This window comes from Calypte anna, chromosome Z, assembly GCF_003957555.1.
Source record: "Calypte anna isolate BGI_N300 chromosome Z, bCalAnn1_v1.p, whole genome shotgun sequence".
Taxonomy (NCBI): domain Eukaryota; kingdom Metazoa; phylum Chordata; class Aves; order Apodiformes; family Trochilidae; genus Calypte; species Calypte anna.
This window is the reverse complement of record NC_044274.1, coordinates 55075510-55095318: the sequence shown is the minus strand read 5'-3', so window position 1 is coordinate 55095318 and position 19809 is coordinate 55075510. Positions and strand designations below refer to the sequence as shown.

At 41.1% G+C, this 19809-nt stretch overlaps 1 protein-coding gene across 2 annotated transcripts; it reads right to left on the bottom strand.

Annotated features, from left to right (window-relative positions):
• Nucleotides 1-4561: 4561 nt before the first annotated feature.
• On the bottom strand, nucleotides 4562-19450 carry IDUA (alpha-L-iduronidase). 2 transcript variants are annotated; one of them, XM_030467739.1, is made up of 13 exons: nucleotides 19434-19449; nucleotides 16436-16518; nucleotides 15883-15990; nucleotides 15160-15255; nucleotides 14421-14623; nucleotides 13811-13990; nucleotides 11550-11766; nucleotides 10665-10880; nucleotides 9961-10082; nucleotides 8588-8713; nucleotides 7887-7963; nucleotides 7011-7111; nucleotides 4562-4846 (listed from the first exon to the last, which is right to left on the bottom strand). In XM_030467739.1, exons 2-13 carry the CDS (start codon nucleotides 16467-16469, stop codon nucleotides 4746-4748), a joined length of 1581 nt encoding a protein of 526 aa, XP_030323599.1. In that variant the 5' UTR covers nucleotides 16470-16518; nucleotides 19434-19449; the 3' UTR covers nucleotides 4562-4745. The 2 variants fall into 2 exon arrangements, with proteins under 2 accessions (XP_030323599.1, XP_030323600.1); XM_030467740.1 differs by lacking the exons at nucleotides 4562-4846; nucleotides 7887-7963 and having other exon boundaries at nucleotides 7017-7111; nucleotides 19434-19450.
• Nucleotides 19451-19809: the final 359 nt, after the last annotated feature.

Below are 19809 nucleotides of genomic sequence, written 5' to 3'. Positions count from 1 at the left end.
CAACAGTTCCCATTCCTGGAGGGTTTTGTTCATCATTCTTGCTCCCAATGCCTGCTGTCCCATTTGCTGTGACCATCACACCCTCACTGGAGATGCAGTGCTGCTCATGAACATTATATGAGCTGAGTTTAATTTTGTATTTCATATTAGTAAAGGGATTAATAGTAGAGCTTTATTATTGTTTTATTAAATGTGTTTTCATTTCAACCCATGACCCTCCTTTCTGTTTCCCGATCCCCTTCTTGGGTGGGAAGGGGTCACCAGCTGACAGAATAACTCCTTAAACTTAAGACATATGTCTAGAGGCAGATGCATTCCTGTATGCTGTTTGAGCTTGTTGATGAGAATCAGTCTATCATACCTGGTTTTAAGTGTGTGCAAGGGTCCCAAGTCATAGTTTCAGTCTTGCACAAACTTTCCACTAACAAGAGAAATAAAAAGCAGCTTACAAATGAACAGGACTGTTGTTTTGTCCTCAGAAGTTCCTTTAGTGCTGGCAGAAAGGCTACGACTGTGCAACAGCAGGAGGAACACTGCAAGAATACTGTGCTTCACATGCCAGTGACCCTCCTCCCAGCAAGGACACTACAAGTCCTGAGATCTCACGCTGTGATATCATGCTGAGTTAGATCAGTGAGTTATCCCTGGGCTGTGGTAACTGAGGCAATCTGTGCATGTCAGTTCCTACTCCAGCCCTGAAATTTCCTACAGCCACACTCCCTTCATGGTTCATTTTCATATAATGTTGGAGCCTGCAACAGTCAAGCTGTATTTCGTAACTCAAGAACAGGCTTCAGCTCCCAAGATTAAGGTGTTGACACAGGAGTTTTGTGTAGTTTCCAGAACACAATGATCAGATCCTGTTTTTACAGGATTTACGTGAAAGATTAAAAATTGGTTTTATTTGGTATCACAAAAGATAGTAAAAAATGCAGTACATAGACAGGTAGAAAATATAAAACAGTCCTTTGAGAGGTTTTTCCTTAGCATTCATCTTGGTAGTTACAAAACTGTTTCATAGCCTCAGAAGCTTTTGTTTAAAGAGTAGGAAAACAACCTCATCTTGCAGTTTCGCTCAGATTTTCGTTTTTTGATTTATGGTCAGCAAGAGCTGCTCTGCAGTCTTGCTTTGGGTTCTGATCCTGCATTCTGATGGTGAGGCCACACCTCGAGTCCCGTGTCCAGTTCTGGGCTGCGCAGTTCAGGAAGGATATCAAGGTCCTGGAGCAGGTCCAAAGGAGGGCAACCAGGCTGGTGAAGGGATTCGAGCACAGATCCTATGAGGAGAGGCTGAGGGAACTGGGGCTGTTCAGCCTGGAGAAGACGAGGCTCAGAGGAGACCTCATCACTCTCTACAACTCCCTGAAAGGAGGGCGTAGCCAGGTGGGGGTTGGTCTCTTTTCCCAGGCAACTCTCAGCAAGACAAGAGGGCATGGTCTCAAGTTGTGCCGGGGGAGGTTTAGGTTGGACATTAGAAGGAATTTCTTTACCGAGAGGGTGATCAGGCATTGGAATGGGCTGCCCAGGGAAGTAGTGGATTCTCCATCCCTGGAGATATTTAAAAAGAGACTGGATGTGGCACTCAGTGCCATGGTCTGGTAACCACAGCAGTAGTGGATCAAGGGTTGGACTTGATGTTCTCTGAGGTCCCTTCCAACCCAGCCAATTCTGTGATTCTATGATTCAATGTCTACTCCCACTAAGAGCTATGCACATGTGTCACTTCTGAAACTGGAATGCTGAAAGGGGACTGATCACCAGGGCATGAAATGTATGAAATAGTATTATTCTATAGACATTATATTATAAATCAGATGAGAAAAAAAACCCCAAAAACTAGTATACTGTTTTTGGAAAAAAATTAAAGCCAGGAAATATCAAATTCTCAACTCTGCTCCAATTGTTTATACTTAAAGGAACAAGTTTATACAAAAGCAACAAAGAAGAAAAAAAGAAAAATCTTGCTGAATATTCCAAACTTGTTTCCGAACAGGCAGTGCACCACTTTTGGTCACCTCTTCCTACTTTGCATAGTCACCACTACCAGGAAAATATGTGAAAAAGCACTGTGCTTTCTACACTCTGGATGTTATGTTTGGATTTTATTTTCATCTAATCGTTAAGCTCTACCCTTGCAAATAGAATTTCTGCTTTTCTGGGACTTTAATAAGCAATACAGCTGGACATGAAATATTACCTTGAGACTTTAGAGAAAACACCACTGTTACTTTGCTTTTTAAGAAAACACAAAAAACAAGGATGAGAATTACAACCTACTTCAAAGAGGCAGCTACAAGCCTCATAGCTGTCACTGCTGAAAAGCAGAAATCCTGGGCAGAGCTCCCAGCCTAAAGCTTTCTAAAAGATGATAACTTGACCTAAAGGAAATCACTTGACACAGCGACATACTTCAATACATTAAGAGCAAAAAATCACCACTGTCTGTTCTGCAGGTTTGCCAAACATTCTATCACTGCTGCTTCATTTGCCTTCTACATGCTATTGATCTCACCTCTGTGATGCAGAACACTCTGCTAAATACAGCAGGCCAGTGATTTTTTGACCCATTTCTCATGATTTGCGTACTTCCACATTTTTTTTATTTCACTGTGTAGGAAAACCAATAGTTTTCACAACCATGCTTGATTTTTTCAAACACCTGTAAGCAGTGCATGGTCCTTAGTTTGATAAAGACTGCAAGATGCTGACTACCAGTGATGGAAAATTTTAAAGCAGAAGGTTTAAAGTGATAATATGGAAAACTGTCCTCTTGAGATCCTGTATCTTTCCCTGCTTCAGATACACTGAAACCTCTGAAGGACTTAATACTTGAATATTTCTTAAAAACAATTCATTTTTTTCTGTGGTTCCTCTTCATACTTGCAAAACAGTATGTATTAACTGCTAGATGCTCTTTAACTAGGTAATCTGATTCTTTACTTAGGAGCAGTTATAATAACTTCAAAGTACTTTTTCACTATCTTCATACAAACAAGACTTCTCCTTACCTTTTTTTGAACCTGAGAAAGTTACCAATAAAATAAGCTCCAGTGGCAGTATTCTGTTCTGCACAAGCCTTTATGGATGAAGAACTGGCAGATTAGGATGTAAGAAGCACTCATTATTAACAGCTCCTTCAGGGCAGAAAAGAAGTACTTTTGCTGAATTCTGCAACAAAATCAATCTTTTAAGACTATCTTTTGGTGTAGGCATATGAACAAGTAACTGGCAGGTAAGGAGATAGAAGGTCTCATCTAAAATATACTGACTTTTTGTATGTGTTTATTTTCTGTGCAGTAAAGTGAGGCCACTTGGGGTAGTTCAGCTCTATCCTATTGTGCAAACTTGGTTCATTTTTGTCTGAGAACTGTGGCTGCTTCATCAAATATGCAGTCTTTGTTGTTATGTTGGTAAGGAGGCTGATGTCAGCAAAGAGAGCAGTAGGGGATTATTTTGTGTGAAAAGTTGCTCCTCTTACAGAAAACAGTCCAGCTGTTTTCACTGGCAGTATCCTTCCTTCTACAAGCATTTTAAATCAAGTTCAAACTGTGCCAGTTGTGAAAAGGGGGGAGTAAAAAGCACCCCTGCCACTTCAGGGAATTTTGCTGTTACATAAAGTGTTTGGCAGCTGCAAGGACAGACAAAGGTGTTCTGCAGCCCCTGGTCTGGGGCTATCACACACTTCCAGACACGCTTCGCAAAAGCACAGAAGCTCAGACTGATCTTCATAATTTACTAACTAGCTGTCAGTAAGAGCTGTGTAACATTCAAGAGTGTGCTCTCCTGTGTTATAACATTTCAGCTTTCTCCTGGCCACCCAAAGCCATGCCTCTGGTCACTTAAAGTCTGAGAGGGGAGGCATACTTGGGAGACACATTGGCTCTAGAGGGCCAGCCTAGGTGACAGAAAGAGGGGCTCTCAGGGTTAGAACCTCCACCAGAAAGAGGCAGCAGCTGATGGCCACAGTGAAAGCAAGGTGTCTTGAGCAAAAGCACAAAGCAGAAAAGCCAGAAGTCTTAAGGCTAGAACTTCCTGTGCTTCTTAGCCTTTGAGAATGAGCTGCCTTCCTCTGCCCATGTGAGGAGAATAGCTCTGACACCCAAATAACAGCCACAAATGCAGCGAGAGCAGTGGAAATTCCTCTGTGAGAGGATGAAGAACTTCTTAGACCTGCAAACATGACAGGTGCTCTGAAATGCCCCACTGGAGCATGCACGACTAACCATCAGTGAAGTGGGGATCCTTCAATTAATGCTCAGGACACATCTGGGTGCTTTTTCATCAAACCATTGTGTCAAGTTAGACCAGAAGCTCAGGCCAGCAGCTCACTCTTAGGCAGACCCTCCTTATGCCTTTGCTGCCATCCTCATCCATACAGTGAAGTGATGGTTCTGTTCCAAATGCTACCATGTGTGACCTTGTTAAATCTTTATTTGTCCTGGTCATCAGCTCAGTGTAAAATAGGCAATAATGTATTATTTATTTCCTTAATTCCTAGTTACTAAGCTGAATCCCAGTCCTATGGCAGCCTCTCACAGTTTTACCAGTTGGCTTCTCTGTTGTGGCTGTTTGATAACTCTGAAGAGTTAATAGGGGCAGTTGCTTCTAACTTGCATTCCTGACTTGCTTACTCAGGTCCTTTCAATACTCCCTCCTCAGCTTGGGAGGAGTTTATTTTCTGTGGAGTTGTGATTTGCAGGGAGCATACACCACTCCATCACCAAGCCAGGCACCACTCTTCACAGTCACCTGAGAGCTTCAACATACTCCACAGGAAGAGAGGACAGGCCTGCCTTTCCCCAGTAGTCAATGGCACGCACTCTGTAAAAGCCGGAGACCGAGGTTCCTGCAGATGGAAAGGTCAGAAATGGTCACTGTGAAAGGTTGACATCTGTGGTGCTTGGAGGATGTGGAGCAGGCACGACTACTATTACAAAATGTAGGTTTTTGGAATGGTCTGGGGGAGTGGTGAAATAATTTCTGCACCCTGTGTAAGTTTGTCTGTGCTGGTCTAACTAAAAATTATTATTAAATCCTCATGGCCAAATACTGGTTCTTTTTTCTTTGTTGCACCAAGGACCTTCTCTATCCTCACTAGAATTTGCAAGTACAGCCAGAGAACTGCTGTCCCAACAGTCCCTTCAGAAGAAAGCAAAGACATCTTCTGCAACCCACAACTAGTAATTTCCTTTCTTTTCTGCCTGATTTGTGCCTTTGGAACAGGTAATATGGGGACAGGATCAACAAACAAGCAGAACAAGAAGCATGCAGGCTGACTGAATACCCTCTGCTCACCTCAGAAAGCAGCACCACTTGCTCCAAAGGTATGTGAGTCAATGCTCTGTGGTTTTGCTGGTTTTCATCCCTCATCCAGTCCAAAGAAAACAGCCTTCACTAGCAGAGTCTTTAACTCAAGTGCATTATATGTGCCTTTTCTTATCTATTTACTTGATTTTCATATGTGCTTTGGCACTTAGTTTTTTTCCAAAAAGAAAAAGAAAGACATAATGACTGAGAAAGAAGTACCTAGCAATGAAGACCGCTGAGATGTCAGATTCTTTCAAGCAGTCTTTTCTTTTTTTGTTCCTGAAACAAGCAGTTCAATCTGTTTGGTTTGCCAGATGTAGAGCATTGGATGACAATGAATCTTTACTTCAGAGATTTGCCTTCGTCATGATTTACAGTTTTGGCTTACCTGTGTAGCCTTTAGATTGCAATAATATCTCTGAATATAATAATGTACTCACTGGTGACGCTAAGCCTTTCTCAGGCTAAAATGAGCTTGTGCTTCTGGAAAAACTTCTATGAAAGTGTTTCTATTGTGTTTCTGTGTTTCTGAAAAAACTTCTAAAACTTCTACTCTTTATTGGCCTCACTTTGAGTCAAGGTCTGTCTGTGTTTCACATAGCTCTGATCAGTGCTTATTAGTAATACCTGTTGGACAGTCACATTGCAGCTTAGACCATATTTGGTTTAAAATACCCAAAAATCAACAAAAATATACCCAAAGAAAACATCACAACCTTCTCTCAGCATTTTTCATCTGGGGATGTTTCTACTGCATCTAGGCTGCCCTTCAGGCTCTGTGATGAGCTTTGCCTGTTGACAAAGATGAAACTTGCTGCCCTCTACAGTGGAACTCAGGCAGCTAGTCAGGATGAAACAGAAAGCTCTAGGAAAAATAAAATAGAGGGGTTTCTTTTTGACTAGGTTTTCAGATAGCCAGGATGAACTGTGCCACAGGAGGACCTCTTCTGTCCTCCTGTAGTAAGGAAGGACCTCAAATGCTTAAGACTGCTAAAGGAAGATCAACAGGGACAGGCAACCATGACGAGCAGAAATGCCAGCTTCCCCTAGTGCTCACAGGACAATAAATGCAAGACAAGCAACTCTTCCAGCAAAGGTGGACATGAACTCCCACTTCTTTGTGGGACCTATTTTGTTGATGTATCCTTAGGCAGTTTAACACCTCAAGACTCAGTGGTACCAACCAACTGTCACCAAGGCAGTTTGCTCCTACTGCTCTACCCCAAGAGGATTGTATAAATTTAGGCAAAGGAATGGCCAGTGAGGGACTGAGCCCAAAGATCAGATTTGAATTGCTGTGAGTTAACTACCAAGAACAGAACACCAAGCTCTGGTTATGTGGAACAATTTTTTTCTCATTTTGCATGCTCCTACATCAGCTACAAATAGAAACAGAAGTGCTGCTTTGCTTCTCAGGGAGCTTGCCAGACCCACAGCTGGGTGACTTTGGTTTCTGTAACAAGGGATTTATATATGGTAATATTGCCAATAATGTCCTCATTAGTATTTGTCAATTAGTGCTTGTCCTTGAGAATAAAGGTTTCACTGAGAACATGGTCCTAAAGGAAGCTACATGCTCTGCAGTGAGAGAGTGTGTCACTAGCATGCAATGTATCTTTAGTAGTTACTCAATAATATTTCACACACTGACAAGTGGCCCTATTAACATCACAGATTACACAGTATGCACATTCTTGCTTTACCTGGACTGTAGACCCAGAGAGTGAATATTGTGTCTTTGGCATTAACCCGTTGGTATGCTTTTCCATTTGTTGAGAACTCCACTTCAAATGTCTTTATACATCTAGAAAAGAAAACCAGACAGCTCAGATAACATGATGAGCAACTGAACTCTAAACTCAGGGTGCTTTCAACAAAGAAGGCCCAAAATAGGAAATACGCAGTTGACTCATACCTGCCAAAAGTTGGATGGTATGAATTGTTAGTATTAGAAAGAACCATGGCTTCAACAGCTCAGAGAACACCTAGGCTAACTTGCTGTATTAGGTACTTGGAGCATCACAAACTGTAAAGCATCACTTAGTCCCAAACCAGGGTTATCAAGACTGAAGAATCTAGGGAGACAGACTTGAAAAGCAGATCAGTGAGATCTTCCTGAGGGAGTATGGGTGTAATCTGGATCATATCTGATAATTCAGCTACAGAGGGATTCCTGTTTAGTATAGTAGATGTCATGGTCCTTTACTGGTGTGTGTTCACCACAGTACAGCTTGCTGGAGCAAAGAACTGGAGGTTTTGTCTTCCAGCTCACAGCCCTTAAAGGGATGTGCAAGACCACATCCAGATATCTGCTGGTAGTGTAACTTTTACCATGTTTCTTCCTGTCTGTTATGGTGAAGGCAAGCCCCTCAAAAACACCATTGGATGCTGGCAGGCAACAGGCCAGTTCCCTTACTCAGAATGCAGTTCATTTTGTCAGACAAATGCACTGTAGCATCTCTCAAGGAGCAAATAGTCATTAATTTGTGAACTCATATCACTTTTTAAGACTGGTGATGACTTAGGGAGTAATGTGCTGGTAACTCAGGTATATCCATTTTATTTTAAAAGCTACTTACTTGGAATTTACACAGCCATCGTCCCACAACACAATCACCTGCCCCTTTGTGAGAGGGATCAAACGAACACCTGCCACCTGTCCAAAGACACACACTCATGTAAGAAAATGATGCAAACTAATCAGCCAGGTCAGACTTCTGTGTTCACCTTTCCTTACTAATTATTCTTTTCACTGAGATTTGGGATAAAAACAAAGTTCCTGACTCTGGCTTTGTAACTCCAACCTGTCAACCCTGCAAAGGACCTTTAGAGGCTGTGGGTACCACTATGAACATGCGTGGAACAGAATGTGCAAATACAGATGACTAATCCAGGACAGCCATGATTCCATTTTCCTTATTAGCTATCAGTTACTAACTGGAGAGCTGCTGTCAAGCCTGGTAGCACATAATGTGATTTCAAAAAAGATACTGCGGTTTCCAGTACACAGCACTATTGCCTTCTCACCATGGATAAACTTGCATTTATTTCAGTGATGGGTCCTATAACTTTCTATGGAATTCTTCATCTTGAATTATGCTGTGAAGACTCTTCTCATCAAAATAGGGAAGAATTACATGATACTTACTAAAGCACGTATGAAGTCTTACATGATACTTTTAAGAACAGGTACAAATATTAGTCCAGCTCTTCTTAGTGAGACTTCCAGAAGGAAACAATTTCTGATTTGGTTAGTATCACAGTAGAATACAACACTTACTTGATCAGGAACAGATCTGGGTCTTGCACAGATATGGATAAGAAAAACGGAGGGAATGGGAAAATCTTGCTTTAGTGTCAGGATGCCATCTTCAGGAACTGGGAATGGGCCTTTTGTCACTGGATCCTTTGGAGACAAAGAGAAGCATTGTGAATAATCTTTCATTATAGCACCTAAAGGCCAACTGTTACATCAGTGTAAAATTACTACATATTTACTTGGGGGTTGTGAATTTCCAACTGAGGTGACGCTGATGCTAAGTGGCCTACAGCCATCAAAGTTCTCCAAGCTGCTGGAGACCAAAGTTTTCCATCTTGCCCATTTTCTGGCCCTTGTCTATCTCACAAACTGGGTTGATCACAAATGCCCACTGAGCACAAATTATCAAAAAGTGCAATTGTCACCTTTAGTAACCTTCCATAGATGCCTTTCAGGCTGGTGGTCATTGCAAAACACACCCCTGCCTCTTAGCTATGGATTCCCAGTGTGCAGTGAAAGCTATTGGTAGCTACAACACCCATGCAGCTGGTCTCTGAAGGTAAGGTCCAGATAGTCCAGGAGTATCTAAAACCTTGTTGCTGTCCTGCTGAAGGAAGACACAATGGTTCCTATAGTATCCCACAGGCACAACTTCCCTGATGACTGGGAAGACAGAGAGAGTACTGTACATCAGAGTCGAGTTACTGTCTGTGGACTTCAAAGGGAACAGAAGTGACTTCCTTTAATTTAACCTGTGGGTTTGGATGCATATGGAAACTATGGGAGCAGGAGGCAAGGTGACAGGCTCACACAGACTAAGTGATCTGGGAATGGCTTTTCCCAGTGGCAAGGAGCCCTCAGAGAAGACTTACTCCTCAGGCCCCCCTGGGGGGCATCCAGAACTGGAGTAGCTGAGGGGAAACTGCAAGCCTCCCTAAGAGCCCCTGACAAATGCCTTCTGAACTTGCACTGAGTAGTTTCCCTCTCAGGGAGCTTTTTGTTTTCTTTACTGGGGGGGGTTGTGTCATTCCAATTCTCTAATGCAGCAGTTTGGCCCTTCTGCTACACACACATGACTTATATGGGGAGACAGAACAGAAAGGGTCTCAAAGCCCACTGAAGTTTCAGAGACGGTGAACTAGCTCTGGAACAACCCTGCCTCCTTCGTTAAGGGTAAGGAAAGAAGCTGGTCCTCTGCATTCAGTCTCTTGTATAACAAAGGCAAAGGCATCACTTGTCTGTGAGCTACGTTTCTGTGTGATGGCAAGTACATTTTTATATCTACACGAAATGCCTATGACTGTGGGCTACGGACCACCTGATCAAATTTCTTTTCTCTTTTAGTTGCAGTTAACCAACTCACAAGCACACTTCAAGCAAACATATGGTCATACCTCAGCATCCCTTATTTGCTGGAACTGTTCTGGAGAAGGAAAGTCAGGGCTTCCTAGCTCCTTCCACTTCAGGTAGGGATTGGTTTGATTGTTATCCATGTAATACGTCACATATACCAGGTCTTTAGGAACACAAATGAAAGAGAGTAAACTCTTTACTTCAATTTAAAGGTAAAAAAGAATAAATGTAGCAGAAGGTGTTTAAGTCTACCTTCTCAAAAGTCATTTCAGCATTTGGAAGCTTGTCTTCCACTACAAACTTATGAAGTTAGCACTCTTACAATGCTTTACAATTTGCATTTGCCCAATTAAAATGTCAAGCTATACTCCCATAACCAGAATGGAAACCTTCTTATTTTTTGCTAAGGTGCTCCACACATTTGTTTGACAACTGCACCAACTGCATCATGTGGTCCTGTTGGCTGTCTTGGTGTCATCCCAGTAGGGAACTAGGAATATTCAGCCAAAACCACTGAGATTTATAGCTTTCCAAGAGGAGGCAGTTACAGCAGCTACTAAGGATAGCATCTAAGAGAAGGCATTAAGAAAGAAACTTTTCTAGAAGAGCACCATCATATCTCAGAAAATCTGGGAGTACTCAGAGGATGAGAAAGTTAGCAAATGAAGCTCACTGTTGCAAAGAAAAGCAGCTCAGCAGATGTTCTATCCTAAAGATAATTGTGAGCTGCCTACATGGTATTTACCTCTAAATTTGGGGAAGTGGGTGGCATTCACTCTGACAGCGCTGATGTTGGATGAAGTCCTGTTATCCTCACTTGAATAAATCAGTAGAGTAGCTTGCCAGCTGTCTGAGGGTTGCATCTTATTTGGGATGTGCACAGATGCCAGGACACCAATTGTGCTGTTTTGAGTGCTTCCACTTTCAATGCTGTTTACCTCTGCAAAAATCTGCTTTTCTCCTTTAAAAAATGTGACAAGTCTGTAAGCATCACTATGAGTCAGTCTTGTATCACCTACTAATACAGGAAGGGTCAAAACACAGGAATCTATAGGTTAAGCTATGTTCTAACATATTTTACCAGACAGCAATTGCCATTTCATGACACTTTAGCTTGAAGCAAAACTTTAAATAAAAAGAATCATCTCCCATTGATACTGCCATTTTACCAGGTATAACATTCAGTAAGGATTATTTTACAATAGCAGTTGTAAAAGTTAAAAAAAAGCAGTTCATCTAGCAACATCTAAGCATGTAACAGTTAATTATGATCGTCCTTTAAAATGCTTCATGGTCCACCAGCTATGGGGATTATTTAAAGACATTTGCATCCTGCAGTGATGGCACAACAGGGAAGTACCAGTCAACAACAAAGGAATGATTGGCATACAGAGGGTATAAACAAAACAATAAATTAAGTTAAATGGATAATACACTGTCAGAGACATCTCCTAACCTATTAATTTCTCAGACTAAATGAAATTTCAATTTCTTAGCATGGCCAAAAAACAATGGGTAGGAGAAATCCTGCTTTTATCAGTGGTGAGATGGCTGAAATAATCAGTCTTAGGCAACAAGCCTCTAGTTAGAAGAGGCTCTTGGTGTTCTCTTTTATCAGTGGTTACTATACCTAGCAGTGCCAGCAAGCCCATGACAGTCAGCACTGGTTTCCGCACCATCTGGACATGAGGTGGCTTTGTGTTGTTCATCTGAAAACGTGCTGTCAGAGTCCTCTGGGTGAAGTAATGAGGGTAGTAGCTCAAGAAGGCATTGTCATTACTCAGCAGTGTGTAGTTAATGGTGTTGTTGGCTCTGGAAATCAGCAGGTTCTGATGCTGGATGATTACCTGCAAAGTCACAGAGAAGAGGGAACTTTTCCTGGGAGAAAATCCACTAAGCACATGATGCCTGTATTATTTTTATAATCTTTACAGCATATTGAAAAGAGATGCCACTGTGGAGGACTAAACTGTTCTTCACTGCTCTGGGAAAAACTTTTCATTAGGTGCTACATTAAACTCTGGAAAATCTGCAGCACACACATAGAGTTTTGCCAGTAAAAATTATTAAAATACTCTACATAAATTATAAATATATTTCCTTGGCTACTGCACAACAGATTATACTTCTCTGTGTTGAATATTAGTAGCCTGGATTTACCACCTGAGTTGACTCTGAATGGTTCTCTAGTTCTGGTGTTACTTTGTACCCATTACACAAGTGTCTGGGAGCCAGTCCTGTACTCTTGTTCCTCAGTAAGTCATTTTACTTACTTGGTTCTAACATGGAATTGGCTTTTCCAGTATTTCACCGGTTACTGTGCTGTTTTCCTGCAAAGGGTCACAGATTCCAAGATCTCTTTCTACCAGGCTGTGCCCAGGTATAGAAATGAAACAGAACTTCAGGAAGCTGACAATTGAAAAGGCCTCATAATTGCAGCACAATTAAATTGTGTTAATTTTCCACTGGATGTGTCTTTAATTCTCCCTTTATATCACCATGTAATTATAAACACTGTTGTTTGCTCTCAAAAAATCCCTGCAATGTAGTCATAGAATCATAGAATCATGGAATCGGCTGGGTTGGAAGGGACCTCAGAGATCATCAAGTCCAACCCTTGATCCACTACCACTGCAGTTACCAGACCATGGCACTGAGTGCCACATCCAGTCTCTTCTTAAATATCTCCAGGGACGGAGAATCCACCACTTCCCTGGGCAGCCCATTCCAATTCCTGATCACCCTCTCGGTAAAGAAATTCCTTCTAATGTCCAACCTAAACCTCCCCCGGCACAACTTGAGACTGTGTCCTCTTGTCTTGCTGAGAGTTGCCTGGGAAGAGACCAACCCCCACCTGGCTACAACCTCCTTTCAGGGAGTTGTAGAGAGTGATGAGGTCTCCCCTGAGCCTCTTCTTCTCCAGGCTGAACAGCCCCAGCTCCCTCAGCCTCTCCTCATAGGATCTGTGCTCAAGTCCCTTCACCAGCCTAGTTGCCCTCCTTTGGACCTGCTCCAGGACCTCGATATCCTTCCTGAACTGCGCAGCCCAGAACTGGACACAGTTCACAGTTCACAGTCACTGACATTGCTTTGGAGAAGACTACTTCTGTATACAGCCTAAAGGAGCTGTGAGCCTTTGTCTCCACAGAAGCAGCTGACAGGAAGTATCTTATTTCTGGGTCACATACATGCTCCCAGTTTGGGGAATTACTACTTTGCACAGGAGTGCTTGGACTCTGGATGTTGTATGAGGTGGTAGCTCACAAAGCAACAGGCCTGCAGTGCAAAGTACTGCCATGCAGGGGCAAGAGCTGAGCTTGGTCTGGGACCAGGCTACAATATCTGTCAGAAGCAGGAATGCTGAGCATTCCTTTCTCCTTCTACTGTTCTGGCCAGTAATTACTAAAAGTAATTAATAAGAACACACATACAGTTAGTATCAAAAATCAAATGGGCATGTGCTGAGAGCTAAATTATACCTGATGTCTCTTGGTGAGATAAACTTAGGAAGGAGCAGGGAAATAATGTTTCATATAAGAGAGATAATAGCTACCAGTAGTCAGATGATATCAGTAGTATTACATGGACTGTGAATAGGTACAGTATTGTCAGGTGGCACTAACTGGGGACCTGTCTACAGTACCTTACACAACCTCCAACATAATGAAGGCTAGTTCTTGTTTTTTTTAAAGGGAAGATAAAGAAAACTAAATAAAGCTACTCAAAACAGACTATTCAGGAAACCCCCAGTTCTATCAATTGGGAGTTCTTCTTTTGTTGTATCTATTATTCTGAGTACCTGATTAAAAAGTGACTGTTAGTCTACTTTTGCAACTTCATTAACACATCAGGAAACCCTACTGGGACAAGATTATTAAAGAAATGAGTTACCTTTACAACCATAGCTGCATAAGTCACATCAGCTCGCCAGAGTTGTGGAATGGACCATCCAACCATTGGATCTGCTTCATCATTGTATATGGCAACAGATAAAAAGTTTGGAAACAGCTTCTGAATTTGATTGACTGTTTCTACTTCTTGCTGCAAGATGTAGAGAGAACTTCCACATCCCTGCAAAAATACTTCATATCTGCTTAGTGAAAGTGAGCCAACAGTTGTAAACACACAAATATATTGTACAGACATAAATGAATTTTGAAAACACCTTTCTGGAGTCCCTGAGGAGGAATGGGCTAGACAGTATTAATATTTTTACCTAGTCCATTACAGATTGTGCTGTTTACATAAACTTCTCTTGGAATACAAAATGGAAAAGAGGCAAAGGAGTTGTTTTCCCCTGGGAAGCAGGGAGAGGCAAATTTGCTTTAAGTTGAAGACTTGCAACTGAACATTTTCAAAGTTTCATCAGAATGAAAGGATTAGAATCCTTTCTGGTTTAGGCTGGATAGTCATCTGGAAATCAACTTAATCAATCAGAATATAATACAACTTGGATTGAACTGATTAAAAAGTAGCCTTAAAAAGACAATCTTGGACTGACCTTCTTATGGAGAGAGATGTAGTCTAGCCTTACACCAGTCTCCCCTGTGAAGAAGTTGGATCCATTGTAGCAATGATACAGGAGACTCCAGCATATGGGTGACTTGGGTAAGGGGTGGAAGGAATCCCCAGGCCCTCCAAATTTTAGCAGAGGACTGGCTGCTCTTAATCCTTCTGAGCAAGCATCATAATAGTTGAGAAATCCTGAAGTCCAAGCAGACCCAGATATCAAAGATAGTAACTCAAAACAGAATCTTGACCTATTATTGCGTTTATTGGCAGGACCTCACAAAATGGGTCTTCTCTTTCCTATGCACTGACAACACGAGAAGACACCCTAACTTCAGCTGCATTTACAAGGTTCTTCCAAATAGGTCTTATGAGGACAGGTTCCCAAAGCAGGCGTCACTGATGAACAGTTTTCCTCTCTACACCCTTCAGTCACTTACCCCCAGTAACCTTACTTTATATAAAAAAAACAAACTGTGCCTTGTGAGAGTAACTTATGTTCCACTTTCCCTTTTTTACTATCCCATTATTTATACTGCTGTCTAAGCAAGAAACAAATTGCAATAAGTAATATGACCTTAACAAAACATACCTTATACATTCCTTATCTCTCCTATCTACCTTTTTTCTTTGCCAGCACCTCTCCTTTCTCAGTATCACCCTGCCATTCCCCTCACCCCACTGATCTGGCTCAATTTACTAAACTATTAAGTGCTCCAAAGGATGCTTACCTTTCACTGTCATAGACACATTGTCAAAGTCATGGTGGTCTGGTTCATTCCATGTTTCAAAATTCCACTTAGCAACATGCTCCAATCCATACCTGTCTGTATGAAAAGCTTCATTTATCAACAAGCTGCATATTCAGACTATGCTCTCAGTTAGTCAATGATCCAGACAATCCAATCACCTGCTGCAGGTGATGTCCACACCCAGAGCTAAAACAGGGTACATGTATCAACTATTTTTAATAATGAGGGACATGTGATTTTTGGTAGTTTCAAAAATGATCTCTCAATTTCGATGAAATGCAGGAATACATGAAAAAGATGAAAGGTTAGAAGGTGATATGTGTTACAGCCTTGTGGTTATATCACTGACCTAGCCTTAATCCCAATTGAGGCTTCTGTCTCATTAGAGGTATTTGAAGCTGGCATGTGGGAAGTATTCATGTTTACAACCACAACAATGTAACAAAAGTTAGCCCTCAGTGGCAGGCAAAAGGTGCTATCCAGAACACATTACTCAGCCAGGATGTTGGGCATGGAACACCAAAAAAAGGGGACACTATCTCATTGTCTACTCTGTCTTTTCCGATCTGGAGTCTTGAAATGTATCACAAAATACTGAACTTTCAGAGGTAGTTAAAAGAGATTACAACAGAATAAATATCAAGTCTTTTTTAATTCCTGTGGGGGGTTGTTAGTTTGTGGTGGGGTTTTTTTGAAACTTACCTATGTATCTGCGGGCTAGAAGTGCAATTAAGTTTCTCCATCTTACTACCTGTTCTTTATCCTCAAAATCTAAAAAATATTCTGATGGATTCCCCATCAATTCAAATCCTAAAAAAAAGACATAAAACACTGGTCTCCTTTTATTCTGAATGCAATCTCCTTTTGATTAATAAAGCGGTTATTGCAATACCTAAATCAAATAGTTAATGAAGAAGCAACTTTAAATGGATTTTCTGTCCCCATTTCTACATGTCCCCATCAGGAATATTTCAGATCTGAGGTTGTTCACATGTTACTCAACAATGACTACAGCAATCAATACTACTACTTACCATCATAAATTCAAAGCTCACAGGGAACTTTGGATGGATGCTTGCAGAAATTTGCTCACATTATTTACATTTACGTAGACATTACAGGTAAAGATAACTAGGAAAAAAAAAGACTTTTTTATCAAAATCAGCTGTAGCAAAGCTCTCTAACAATCTTCTGAATATGGCACAACACAGGCAAACATATGTAAACAGTTGTGGAGGTAGGAATCTGCCCTTACCTGGAACTAGTTTATTTTCCCACAGGCGATCCATAAGGTTATCTAAGGCAGTAAAGTTGTAGTGAAGTTTCCCATTCACCACTCTAAAGAATACAAGTAATAAGAAAGTATAAATATAAATATGATAGCAAAGGTGGCACTTAATGTAAATTATGGATCAAATGACTACCTTCTTTTACTCTCAAATTTGCATGTAACTAGAGTTCTTGGAACTGTACACAAACTTCCTTTATCTAAAGTAATGGGTGTTCACCAGTAAGCAATTCATGTTTCTTTTCCAGTCCAAGCCTTTTCCTATGTCAGCAGCAATAACAGAAGCAGTATAATCAATTTGCTTTCTGAATTTTGCTTTTCTTCCTAACTTTCTTCTAAATTTCACTTTGTTGAAGTGAAATTTATCTAGACTTTTTATTTGCTAACCTGCTTTTTCAGTTTCCATTTGATTACCTACTGCTGGGCAAGCTGGTTTCCACCTGGGTCTCATGTACAACCTTTCTTAATGTTCTCTTAGTTTGTAATATATAACATAGCTTTCTTGAATAGTACTTCTTATGGGTTTAAGTCCAGCTGAGAAATTACTTTGTATCTTCCAAAGAACGATGAATTTATCACAGAATGTCTGTATAGCATTTGGTTATAATTTCTCCTAAACTCCCAGGATCTCAGGCTGCAGTCCTTTTATCCAGCTTTGACTACATGTGTTCAAAGACTTGGATGCAGCCCCATGACGTACCCATGATTCACTGTCAGTGAATTTTAGATGAGCACAGGTAGTAAAATCTGGGCACATGCATGCATGGGAAAAATGCAGTTCTTTTACAAAGGGGATAAAAAATGGCAATTGCAATGTCTCTAGGATACATTTGAAGATATGCTTTAAATTCTTGAAATTATTTTCTGACCCAGTAACTGGTGAAAGCAAACATAAAGGAGTATGTTGGACACTGTACAACTTCCCATAACTTCTGAATCTATTGCCTGATTTTACTGAAATCTGTCAAGACAAGGGACATTTTGCCAGTATGAAGTGCCAAATAGGGATTAAAACTGAACTTCTGTTCATGATATTCTGGTAGTGTGACTTACTGCCATTTGGCCACAGTCTTGGCCTGGTGCCTGCATTCTGAATTCAGCATACACTGAGCAAAAAGCTTTAGTAAGCACCTCTGAGGTAAGCCTAGCCCTGGTCAAATACAAGAGCAGATCAGGGTCTTTTCAGTGCCTTCCAAAGCTGATTTCTCCTGATTTCTCCAGCCTTGCCAGAGCACTACACCTAATTTCTCTTTTACAAGCCTGAATACTGTTTTGACTAATCTTTCTTGGGCACCTTGCCTTGGTTTGGGCAGAAAGCTGTACAAAGGAACTGCAGATACAATGCCCAAATGCTCAAATGATCAGTGCTAGCAAGGCATACTGGGCCACAAAAAGTAAGAAGTGAGAATGGGGCAGTCTTAATGTTACATCAATGCTGGGCTCTGTGCTGATATTCATAACTTGTTTCTTTCTGCGCTTTCCAACCCATTTCTGAGCCTCATAGATTGAGGGTAGGTTTCAGTGAACCTGTAATAACAAGCCCAGAGTTCTCAGATACTTAAGAAGAGATGACAGAATTGCTAGTGAATAAAGAAAAGAACTGTGCAAACCAAAGAGGACAAAGTGTCATCAGCATCTATGGTCTAAAAGAGGAGGCAAAACAAATGTAACACAAGCTATAGCCACTGTGCCAGCTCCACCTGTCATGTTATCAAGCATACAGTGCTAGCCCCAGCACTGTCACACTTTTTTACTGCAGACATGAATCTGGCTTTTCTCTTTTAGAGTATGTCCTACCACCAGGACATGTGACACATGACAGAAATTGTAACGTCTGCAGCCACTGATGGGCTTGCAGTTCCTGCAAGAGTCAAATGCTGCAGCTGTGAAAGAAACAAATAGCAGAAAGATACTTATTTACTTAAGCACCCTAAGAGCTTTTTAGTAGCTACTGTTGAACTAAAGAATGGCCATCTGGAACTAGGGTTTAGTTATTTTTGCTTAAACAGAAATTAAAGAAAAAAAAAAAAAAAAAGGCTGACAGTCCCATTCCAAAGTTCAAACACAAATACTCTGTTTCAAAAGGTAGTTCTTCCTTAGATCCACTAACTTTCCAGCTGTACCCTGTGTTCTATTGAAATATGTGCTTACATGCAGACTTACAGTCAGGAAGCATAAGAATGATTAACTCTACTGTCTTGTAAAAGCTTAATAAAGCTATTTAGATAACAGCAAACAAACTACTGTCATACTGACTCCAGTAGAAGGTCTACACAGTAGTATGTAGAAACATATAGGTAAATAAGGTCTTCTATCTGGCACATGCTTCACATACCAGCACATGTACATTCTTCCTCCTTTAAAACAGAATGCTGCTGCTGACAGTACAAGAGATCCTGTGTTGTATCTAGGTGTAAAAAGGCACTTCTTATGTCCTTTGGCAGATCTGTCATTCTGTGATAATGTTTCCTTGCTTGCAAATTAGGCAACATGCTGTTATTAATAAAATGACTGCTTGACTGAACAATCTGCTGCTTTTTCAGATCTCAATCTTATCCTTACCCATATCACTTTTTGGATGTAAAACTGATTTATTTTTTTTTTAATATGCAAGATCACTAGAATTTGAGTCGCATGGCTGCATGCCATCTGGTGTGTGGAAGCCATGCCAACTACCACACCTGAGGCACAGTAGGAACCTGTCAGGCTGTTACCAGGAATGCTATAAACTTAACTGTAGGACACTGAAGACCAGATCAAAACTGTTAATGGCATTTATCCTGACGCTGGATAAATTCATTTGACATCATTGTCAAAGTTATTCAAAATACCTTTGTGTATCTGACCTAGAACCTGCTGGTGCAGGCTACTGTACCTCTAGTTAGGTCTTTGGTAGCAAGCAAGCTTTTACAGTAGCCTTTTTTTTTTTTTTTTTTTTTTTTCTGCTCTCTTCTCATCTCTCTACCTTTAGTTGGGTTACAGACACAGTCTTCATTTATGAAAATGAAGAAGGCTATGTCACTGGCATTTCACTTGAGGACTTGCCAAACCGGGGCTGTTCAACATGTGCTGTTGAATAATTCTGTTGTGATCACTGTCCTGTCTATGCCCAGCTTTCAAACGTTCTTCAGCTGAGCCCTTTCCAGGAGACTTCACAAGAAATGCCTTCCTCATCTTCAGTCATAACAAGCAACTGAAGCATGTTTACCAGCACCCTGGCACCAGGGCCTTTATAAGCCCCATGCCAGAAGCTGCTATACTCCAGAGACTGCTACCTGCTGTTGAGATCATAGAATCATAGAATTTTCAGGTTTGAAAGGGACCTTTCAGGCCATCCAGTT